Genomic DNA, 11,982 nt, shown 5'->3' with positions numbered 1-11,982 from the left:
TACTTTGAGATAACTCCGACAGCCTGAGGCATCATTTGCATTACAGTCGAGTTCCTTCTCTGAAGTCTCAAAGTTGTTTTTTTAACACTGGAAGTCATTTGATATTTCGGTTCCTGACAAATATATAATTGGGATTCTTCGTCTCGGTTTGATTGTTTGTTTGTTTGTCAGCCGGATTACAAAGAACTACAGGTGCCATTTTAATCAACCTTGGTGGAAGAGTGAAGACGGAAGAACCCATTAAAATTGTGGAGTGTATTTGGATACGGAGCGGATACACAACTTGTGTTTCGCTCTCATTACCATTGAGAGAAAGGGCAGAAAATACCCCTCTTCACTGAGAAAATTCATGTTGCATGAAACCATTTCCTCTCGTCCTGTGTCCTTATCAATAGAGACATTTTAAAGTGTTTTCTGTAGAGATGGTCACGGTGTCAGATGAGGTAGACTTCAGACTACAGACGACATGTACACCTGCCAAATATTCATTGATTTTGATGCGTTCCTTTAATTCCTTTATGGGTTTTTCAGTCCCTCCATGACTATCGTTAACACATTGATATTGTAGTGAAATTTAATGAGGGAACACCATTTTCTATATGCACAAAAATACCCCCCAAAAAAGTTCCAAGCTCCAACAAGCCGTTTAGGACAGAGAGTGAATACACAGACTATACAGAGATGCTGTGAGAAACCAATGTGAGTTTGGAACATTGAACAATGTAATAATAATAATAATAATGCATTTTATTTATATAGCGCTTTTCACAACTCAAAGACGCTTTACAGTATGAGGGAGGGTAGACAAACAAGGACAGGCAAACAAGTAAGTATAGTAAAATAAAAAAATAAAAAGGCAGTCAAGAGGAAGTTGATTGAGAGGGGGGGGCGGGGCTTATGGGTAGACAGAGTTGAAAAGATGTGTTTTGAGGCGGGACTGAAAGACTGTGAGGGACTCAGAGTCACGGAGATCTTAGGGGAGGGACTTCCAGAGCCTAGGAGCTGCCACTGAGAAGGCTCTGTCCCCAAAGCTGCAGAGTGTGGATGTGGGAATGGATAGGAGTCCGGCTGCGGTGGATCTGAGGGACCGTGGGGGTTGATAAGGAGTGAGAAGGTTTGTGAGATAAGGGGGGGCCAGATGGTGGAGTTCTTTGTAGGTGAGGACCAGAACTTTGTAGTTGATGCGATGGGAGACAGGAAGCCAGTGGAGGTCTTTGAGGACTGGGGTGATGTGATGCCATGATTTGGTATGCGCGAGGAGACGTGCAGCTGCATTTTGAACCCGTTGGAGTCTGTTGAGGGATGTAGTGCTGATGCCGTAAAGAAGTGAGTTGCAGTAGTCGAGGCGGGAGGAAATGAAGGCATGGATTAGTCGTTCGGCTGCGGGGCGGGTGAGAGAGGGTAGGATTTTTGCAACATTGCAGAGGTGGAAAAATGAGGTCGAGACTGTTTGGCGGATGTGAGGTTCGAGGGAGAGGGTGGGGTCAAAGATCACGCCAAGGTTGCGTGCCTGATTGGAGGGAGAAACAATGGTGCCATCGATGGTGAGAGTTATGTTAGTGACCTTGCTGAGGGTGGATTTGGAGTTCTGTTTTGTTGCTGTTCAGTTTGAGGTTATGTTGCATCCAAGTTTTAATAGCTGTCAGACAGGAATCGATGTGGGTAAGGGGTGGGTTATGGAGTAGACCTCAACAATGGAATTATGATCAGTAGAAATGGCCATGACATGGGACCTTTAATCTACTTCTTCTTAAAGGGCCCATATTATGCTTTTGTGGGTTTATCTAGGTTTTAGTGCATGCAAATGGGTTGCAAAGCTAAAATCCGAAAGCCATTTATTTTGAATGTATTACCTGTTTGTTGCAAGACAATTATTAATGAAGACAAAAGCCCAAATCCACCCAAATCATCCTCTCTCACCATCTGGCCAATCCCCCAATCTACTGCATTTTTTAAATGTTTCTTTCATTCAAATACATTACAAGCAACAACAAAACACATTTTCATGCATTTCGAGACACACTTTGGGGATAATTACAAAAAGTCTAAATAGTGGAAATATGAACTGTTTCATGTCATTGTTTTATTGCACAAGTCTCACCACTTTACCCGTGAAAGGACTCAAGAATGTATTAACATTCATGGCAGGAACTCTGACAAAAGACTCCAGCTATGATCTGGTGTTGTGCTGAAGGGACTGCGCAGGTTAATTGCTGTGCATACACTTTATCTTTTGGGTTTAACCTCGGGAATGTCTCACCCAAAAAGAGTCCAAAACATCTGAACACAGCAAACCTGGCAGAGGAGTATCGACCGGAAGCTTCTGGGAAACAAGTGAGCGGCCGTCAGAGCTCAATATTGTTTTCAAAGTCCTCCCTCCGGCTACGAGAGATAAAAGTTTCATGTTACAAAGCTGGCTGCTGACAAAAGTAACTTTAACTCCTCGTTGAGTTCAATATTTAAGCGTCGCTCCTCTTGCTGAGAAATTTAAAATGTGCTGAATGTTTTTTGTCCGTGAGCGTTTTTCTGTGTCAATATCACGGCTCCTCTCAGGATCCTCCGCACCACACGAGGAGAGGATATCAATGTTGACTAAAGAAAGGTGTTTTGTTTTGCTGCATGGATTCAAAGACACAAGCAAAGTGCCCTAAAAGGGAGAAGCCCCCTGCGTGGACGTCAACGAGGGCATAGAGCCACAAGGAAAGGCTTTAAGAAACACAAATACATGCAAGTATAATCCTTCATGGATTGCACAGAACATTCAGGAACACAGCGGTGTGTTTTCAAGCATCCCCGTTACTGCAAATAATATCATTTGGTTTATTGTTTCCAACACGCTAAGCCAATTGAGGTTGTTTTTATATTTGCCTCATGTTTTATGCAGACATTTATTTCCATACGGTATTAAAATCAATAAAGTGCTGCTGGTTTTGCATAAAATGTTTCATTATCTGCCAACAGTTTTAATGCAATAATGTATGTCTCTGTGAGAGGACTCTTTAAAGTAGAGACACTACATACTGATATACACCTGAACATCAGCAGGAGAGGACTCTTTAAAGTAGAGACACTACATACTGATATGAACCTGAACATCAGCAGGAGAGGACTCTTTAAAGTAGAGACACTACATACTGATATACACCTGAACATCAGCAGGAGAGGACTCTTTAAAGTAGAGACACTACATACTGATATACACCTGAACATCAGCAGGAGAGGACTCTTTAAAGTAGAGACACTACATACTGATATACACCTGAACATCAGCAGGAGAGGACTCATTAAAGTAGAGACACTACATACTGATATACACCTGAACATCAGCAGGAGAGGACTCTTTAAAGTAGAGACACTACATACTGATATACACCTGAACATCAGCAGGAGAGGACTCTTTAAAGTAGAGACACTACATACTGATATACACCTGAACATCAGCAGGAGAGGACTCTTTAAAGTAGAGACACTACATACTGATATGAACCTGAACATCAGCAGGAGAGGACTCTTTAAAAGTAGAGACACTACATACTGATATACACCTGAACATCAGCAGGAGAGGACTCTTTAAAGTAGAGACACTACATACTGATATACACCTGAACATCAGCAGGAGAGGACTCTTTAAAGTAGAGACACTACATACTGATATACACCCTGAACATCAGCAGGAGAGGACTCATTAAAGTAGAGACACTACATACTGATATACACCTGAACATCAGCAGGAGAGGACTCTTTAAAGTAGAGACACTACATACTGATATACACCTGAACATCAGCAGGAGAGGACTCTTTAAAGTAGAGACACTACATACTGATATACACCTGAACATCAGCAGGAGAGGACTCTTTAAAGTAGAGACACTACATACTGATATACACCTGAACATCAGCAGGAGAGGACTCTTTAAAGTAGAGACACTACATACTGATATACACCTGAACATCAGCAGGAGAGGACTCTTTAAAGTAGAGACACTACATACTGATATACACCTGAACATCAGCAGGAGAGGACTCATTAAAGTAGAGACACTACATACTGATATACACCTGAACATCAGCAGGAGAGGACTCTTTAAAGTAGAGACACTACATACTGATATACACCTGGACATCAGCAGGAGAGGACTCTTTAAAGTAGAGACACTACATACTGATATACACCTGGACATCAGCAGGAGAGGACTCTTTAAAGTAGAGACACTACATACTGATATACACCTGAACATCAGCAGGAGAGGACTCTTTAAAGTAGAGACACTACATACTGATATACACCTGAACATCAGCAGGAGAGGACTCTTTAAAGTAGAGACACTACATACTGATATACACCTGAACATCAGCAGGAGAGGACTCTTTAAAGTAGAGACACTACATACTGATATACACCTGAACATCATCAGGAGAGGACTCTTTAAAGTAGAGACACTACATACTGATATACACCTGAACATCAGCAGGAGAGGACTCTTTAAAGTAGAGACACTACATACTGATATACACCTGAACATCAGCAGGAGAGGACTCATTAAAGTAGAGACACTACATACTGATATACACCTGAACATCAGCAGGAGAGGACTCTTTAAAGTAGAGACACTACATACTGATATACACCTGAACATCAGCAGGAGAGGACTCTTTAAAGTAGAGACACTACATACTGATATACACCTGAACATCAGCAGGAGAGGACTCTTTAAAGTAGAGACACTACATACTGATATACACCTGAACATCAGCAGGAGAGGACTCTTTAAAGTAGAGACACTACATACTGATATACACCTGAACATCAGCAGGAGAGGACTCTTTAAAGTAGAGACACTACATACTGATATACACCTGAACATCAGCAGGAGAGGACTCATTAAAGTAGAGACACTACATACTGATATACACCTGAAACATCAGCAGGAGAGGACTCTTAAAGTAGAGACACTACATACTGATATACACCTGGACATCAGCAGGAGAGGACTCTTTAAAGTAGAGACACTACATACTGATATACACCTGGACATCAGCAGGAGAGGACTCTTTAAAGTAGAGACACTACATACTGATATACACCTGAACATCAGCAGGAGAGGACTCATTAAAGTAGAGACCACTACATACTGATATACACCTGAACATCAGCAGGAGAGGACTCTTTAAAGTAGAGACACTACATACTGATATACACCTGGACATCAGCAGGAGAGGACTCTTTAAAGTAGAGACACTACATACTGATATACACCTGAACATCAGCAGGAGAGGACTCTTTAAAGTAGAGACACTACATACTGATATACACCTGAACATCAGCAGGAGAGGACTCTTTAAAGTAGAGACACTACATACTGATATACACCTGAACATCAGCAGGAGAGGACTCTTTAAAGTAGAGACACTACATACTGATATACACCTGAACATCAGCAGGAGAGGACTCTTTAAAGTAGAGACACTACATACTGATATACACCTGGACATCAGCAGGAGAGGACTCTTTAAAGTAGAGACACTACATACTGATATACACCTGAACATCAGCAGGAGAGGACTCTTTAAAGTAGAGACACTACATACTGATATACACCTGAACATCAGCAGGAGAGGACTCTTTAAAGTAGAGACACTACATACTGATATACACCTGAACATCAGCAGGAGAGGACTCTTTAAAGTAGAGACACTACATACTGATATACACCTGAACATCAGCAGGAGAGGACTCTTTAAAGTAGAGACACTACATACTGATATACACCTGAACATCAGCAGGAGAGGACTCTTTAAAGTAGAGACACTACATACTGATATACACCTGAACATCAGCAGGAGAGGACTCTTTAAAGTAGAGACACTACATACTGATATACACCTGAACATCAGCAGGAGAGGACTCTTTAAAGTAGAGACACTACATACTGATATACACCTGGACATCAGCAGGAGAGGACTCTTTAAAGTAGAGACACTACATACTGATATACACCTGGACATCAGCAGGAGAGGACTCTTTAAAGTAGAGACACTACATACTGATATACACCTGGACATCAGCAGGAGAGGACTCTTTAAAGTAGAGACACTACATACTGATATACACCTGAACATCGGCAGGAGAGGACTCTTTAAAGTAGAGACACTACATACTGATATACACCTGAACATCAGCAGGATAGGACTCTTTAAAGTAGAGACACTACATACTGATATACACCTGAACATCAGCAGGAGAGGACTCTTTAAAGTAGAGACACTACATACTGATATACACCTGAACATCAGCAGGAGAGGACTCTTTAAAGTAGAGACACTACATACTGATAAACACCTGAACATCAGCAGGAGAGGACTCTTTAAAGTAGAGACACTACATACTGATATACACCTGAACATCAGCAGGATAGGACTCTTTAAAGTAGAGACACTACATACTGATATACACCTGAACATCAGCAGGATAGGACTCTTTAAAGTAGAGACACTACATACTGATATACACCTGAACATCAGCAGGATAGGACTCTTTAAAGTAGAGACACTACATACTGATATACACCTGAACATCAGCAGGAGAGGACTCTTTAAAGTAGAGACACTACATACTGATATACACCTGAACATCAGCCGGATAGGACTCTTTAAAGTAGAGACACTACATACTGATATACACCTGAACATCAGCAGGAGAGGACTCTTTAAAGTAGAGACACTACATACTGATAAACACCTGAACATCAGCAGGAGAGGACTCTTTAAAGTAGAGACACTACATACTGATAAACACCTGAACATCAGCAGGAGAGGACTCTTTAAAGTAGAGACACTACATACTGATAAACACCTCAAAATGAGCATGATATATCTTATTTTTGTCCGTTGTTGTTCTACCATCACTTCGTTCCCCTCTCACTCTTCCCACATGTGATACTGAAGCATCTTTCTGTTGCCTTAAAGGCTTTTGACCTCTTCTTGTCTGCTTCTCCATCTCCTCACACCACCTCTCTCCATCTATCCATCACTCCAGGTTGCCAGAGGTATAAACATTCCATGTAGCGAGTGTCTGCAGGGCTGCACATCTCCTTTTCTGCAGAACCTTGACCCCCCACCTCTCCACCTCTCCATCCTCACATCCTCACATCCTCACCACCTCCTCTCGCACAGAAGCCAGGAGTAATAGCTAATAGTTAATAGTTGGCCTTGGCAGGAAGCAGCCGGAAGGAGAAGTCAGTGAGGACGAGGATGACCGGACTGAGAGGCTTTTGTTGGAGAAACAGGAGACAATAGGAGAGACAGGAGCAGAGACAGGAGGAGAGACAGGAGGAGAGACAGGAGGAGAGACAGGAGCAGAGACAGGAGGAGAGACAGGAGGAGAGACAGGAGCAGAGACAGGAGGAGAGACAGGAGGAGAGACAAGAGGAGAGACAAGAGGAGAGACAGGAGGAGAGACAGGAGGATAGACAAGAGGAGAGACAAGAGGGGAGACAAGAGGGGAGACAAGAGGAGAGACAAGAGGAGAGACAAGAGGAGAGACAAGAGGAGAGACAAGAGGAGAGACAAGAGGGGAGACAAGAGGGGAGACAAGAGGAGAGACAAGAGGAGAGACAAGAGGAGAGGCAATAGGAGAGACAAGAGGGGAGACAATAGGAGATACAATAGGAGAGACAAGAGGAGAGACAGGAGGAGAGACAGGAGGAGAGACAGGAGGAGAGACAAGAGGAGAGACAGGAGCAGAGACAGGAGGAGAGACAAGAGGAGAGACAAGAGGAGAGACAAGAGGAGAGACAGGAGGAGAGACAGGAGGAGAGACAGGAGGAGAGACAGGAGGAGAGACAAGAGGATAGACAAAAGGAGAGAGGAGAGACAAGAGGAGAGACAAGAGGAGAGACAAGAGGAGAGGCAATAGGAGAGACAAGAGGGGAGACAATAGGAGATACAATAGGAGAGACAAGAGGAGAGACAGGAGGAGAGACAGGAGGAGAGACAGGAGGAGAGACAAGAGGAGAGACAAGAGGAGAGACAGGAGGAGAGACAAGAGGAGAGACAATAGGAGAGACAAGAGGAGAGACAAGAGGAGATACAATAGGAGAGACAAGAGGAGAGACAGGAGGAGAGACAGGAGGAGAGACAGGAGGAGAGACAAGAGGAGAGACAAGAGGAGAGACAGGAGGAGAGACAAGAGGAGAGACAATAGGAGAGACAAGAGGAGAGACAAGAGGAGAGACAAGAGGGGAGACAAGAGGAGAGGCAATAGGAGAGACAAGAGGGGAGACAATAGGAGATACAATAGGAGAGACAAGAGGAGAGACAGGAGGAGAGACAGGAGGAGAGACAAGAGGAGAGACAATAGGAGAGACAGGAGGAGAGACAGGAGGAGAGACAAGAGGAGAGACAAGAGGAGAGACAGGAGGAGAGACAGGAGGAGAGACAAGAGGAGAGACAGGAGGAGGGAGAGACAGGAGGACAGAGGAGGAGAGAGGAGAGACACAAGGACAGAGGAGAGGAGAGATAGGAGAGGAGAGGAGAGAGGAGAGACAAGAGGAGAGGAGAGAGGAGAGACTAGAGGAGAGACAGGAGGAGAGAGGAGAGGAGAGACAGGAGGAGAGACAAGAGAAGAGAGGAGAGGAGAGAGGAGAGACAAGAGGAGAGGAGAGAGGAGAGAAGAGACAAGAGGAGAGACAGGAGGAGAGACAAGAGGACAGAGGAGAGAGGAGAGGAGAGACAGGAGGACAGAGGAGAGACAAGGGGAGAGACAAGAGGAGAGACAAGAGGAGAGAGGAGAGACAGGAGGAGAGACAAGGGGAGAGACAAGAGGAGAGACACAAGGACAGAGGAGAGACAAGAGGAGAGACAGGAGGAGAGACAAGAGGAGAGAGCAACATTTGATGATTGACACCTCCTTTTAACCGTTAGAGCCAATAGAATCGAGGGGAAGTTCCTAAAATCCCACCCGTTGGTGAATGAGTGATGCGCAGCCAGCATGCCCCGAACCGGAAGCTGTCATACACTCTCGTAGCAGCTAATATGAAAACTCCGTTATTGACATAAATATGAAGATGGATGATCAGTAATCATTTCAAAGGGACGCAGACACATTGGATGAACCTTCAGCCGCGGCTTTATCGTGTTAACGCCATTGAACACGACTTTTGATCAGAAGCAAAAGGTAAGACATTTCTCCCGTTTTTTCTCCGTCAAGCTACGTGGTGTGATGTCTGGGTTTGCTTCCCCTGCCCCGAGTTCTGATCGCTCAGTGATGATACTTATATGTCTGGAATCTGTGGAATCTCAGCTTGCTAGTTGATATCTTGTTTGTGCAGATCCGATAAGTAATAAGGGTATTTTAACGGGAGTTCTGTGCTAAGTGCGTCAGCATTTTTTTCGCTCAGGGCTAATTCAGAGCCTTTGTTATTACCCTTGTGTTTCGTTTAGCTAAAAATGGTTGATATTGTCTGAAAGCTGAGTTTCTACCCGTTAAGTGGGTATGACACATCCATAGTTTCTTAAATGTTAAGAAGCCCTCAGACCAGTGCATGACATTAAGGATTTTGGGAGATGGCCCTGTGGGCCATCTAAGCTAATTTACAGATGGCCCTGAGCCCAATAGAGATTGCCCTGAAAAATGCGCTCGGACTAAATGACGCACGAAGGGTTTGGGGGGCCTCCCCCTAGAACATTTAGATTTGTGCAGGTCTTAGATGCTGTCTGGTGCATTCTCTAGACTGAATTATAAGATGAACCACCGCAATATTATATAGTACAATTTCAATTTTATTCTTCATTTCACTTGTTTGTTTGTTCTTGTTTGTGTTTGCTCGCTTCATGCCCTGCATAGCTATAAGAAACACTTAAGTTGTTGGTCCAGACACTTTCCATCTGATGAAGACAAATGCCTTCATCAGATGTAAACAAGTAGAAAACATTACATTCAGTTATAACTGCCAAAACAAACATTATCTACACTATTATGGCCCCTGTTAAAAATGTTTGTAATGTTATCTACTGTGAGTTGGTCGAACGAATGCCTCCTCATCCGGAAGCTGACCGAGCAGCAGTCGAGCAGCAGTCGAGAGGAGCCGAGCGCATCCGCGAAGCACACAAAATGGCGACGTCAGAGTTCCCGTTAGCCGGCAAATCTAAATCTCTTCGGTCAAAATAATTTCCCTTTAGCGCAATACCACATCAGTTGCGCCACTTATGTGACAGACAAGAAGAGTATGTGACAGACAAGAAGAGTATGTGACAGACAAGACTAGTCAATTCTAATGTCTAACACTTAATGTGGAGAAAGAGATGTCCTGTATGGGTTGATTGTGCGTTGATCTGTTGGTAATGCCTCGGGGTTCCGGTGGGCATGTAAACAAATGCAAATCTGATACCCTCCATTTTCCCATTCAAGGGGGTCGGGATAAATCGGAGGAGCATAGATATAAATATGGAAGAAATACGATGAAACATTTTCAGACTTTAATCAACTTTTACGTCCTCAGACCATTCAGAAAGGATTTAAAATAGAAACACCTGAGGAGGGAACATCAGTCTTCTGTTAAATTGCTCTCAAGCTCACAACCAATGAGTGTCTCCAAACGCTGTGCATAACAGAGACAGAACATTTTAATATCTAAACTCAACGTTTTCACTGCAATTTAAACACATTCAGTGTTTCACGCACTCCTCATGGAGACATTTGGGATATTTATACAATTTAGCAATCTATCGATAACCTTAGAGAACATCAACACAAGCTTTAGTCCTGAGAATATTTCAACCCCTGCATTTTGCTCTGGATGTGATTAAGACTCGATTAATAAGAGATGGTTCTTTTTATTACAGCAGCTCATCATTCATGCTTTCAGAGAGCGTCTCACTTTGTGCACATCGCCGCTAAATGAAGAGCTTTGAATTAGATTTAGGGGAAACAGGAAGCAGATAAACTGAGTTGGGTGTGAAGCCAGTGGAAACATTTCGACTGGTTTTGTTTTTAAAGCCTCTCTAAGTTAGTGAGGCTGGCTTTATGTCACATTTGTTTCTAAATGGTTCGATTACGAAGGAAATGAAGGAGAGATCTAAGTATATGTTGCTTCAAAAGTACGACTTCGAGCCAATTTAAGTTAATGAAGACACCACATTTGCAAAAACGACTTCCAAGCTCTTGTCGATTTAGTCCGGGTTGGGAGGGTTACTTTAAAAGTGTATTACGCCAGAAAAAATTACTGGTTACCTGGAAAAAGAAATCTGACTATAGCAATATAATTACTTTCCATTACTTTGGGATGACCTCAATATGAAATACAATCAGATGGATGCGAGAGATAAGAAATGTGATGAGATGTTTTTCACTGAAGTGTTTTATGTAAGACAGAAAAACAATATGACCTTAGTTTTCTAAGGTCACAAGAAGAAGGTATTTAGAATCAGAAATTATTTTATTGATATGAAAACCTGCCTTTCATGAAGCAGATTCAGCCTATTCAACACTGACACATGCTACAGTTTAAAAAAGCAGGAATAAAATCTGAGCTGACAGAAAATGCTCCGTTTTTGTTTAACACACACAGTTAAGCTCACACACACTATTTTATGAACACATAGGTTCACCAGCTGAATTAAAAAAGAACAAATGATGCAAAGAAAGTGGAAACCATAAAGCAGATTCAGGCAGTAGAAGATCCACACTTACAGTATTGAAAAAAAGGGATATTTTTTCTAAAGGATTGATACAAAATTTATATTTTAGAAACAGAAGTTAGAATTATATGAAAAGTCAGGAATTTGAAAAAAGCGAGTTTTTTTTAATTTGTTTTATAATTTTGTAAAAAGTCAGACATTTTAGAAAAAAAACACCTTTTTGAAAAAAGTGAGAATTTAGAAAAGATTTGATAATTAAAAAAAAAAGTGAGAATTGTGAAAAGTCAGGATTTTGAGGGAAGAAAACGAAATAAAAAGAAAGATTTTTTCAAAAAAGTGACAATT

General features: G+C 42.4%; 1 protein-coding gene across 1 annotated transcript; it reads left to right on the top strand.

Annotated features, from left to right (window-relative positions):
- Positions 1–422: 422 nt before the first annotated feature.
- Positions 423–8,638, top strand: LOC117552632 (putative uncharacterized protein DDB_G0271982; the record flags this gene model as incomplete). Its single annotated transcript, XM_034226206.1, has 3 exons — positions 423–443; positions 7,306–7,389; positions 8,585–8,638. Coding segments are annotated over exons 1-3 (159 nt in total), but the record flags the coding sequence as incomplete, so codon positions are not given.
- Positions 8,639–11,982: the final 3,344 nt, after the last annotated feature.

This window comes from Gymnodraco acuticeps, unplaced genomic scaffold (assembly GCF_902827175.1).
Source record: "Gymnodraco acuticeps unplaced genomic scaffold, fGymAcu1.1, whole genome shotgun sequence".
In the NCBI taxonomy this organism is placed as follows: Eukaryota; Metazoa; Chordata; class Actinopteri; order Perciformes; family Bathydraconidae; genus Gymnodraco; species Gymnodraco acuticeps.
This window is presented reverse-complemented; position numbering and strand designations above follow the sequence as displayed.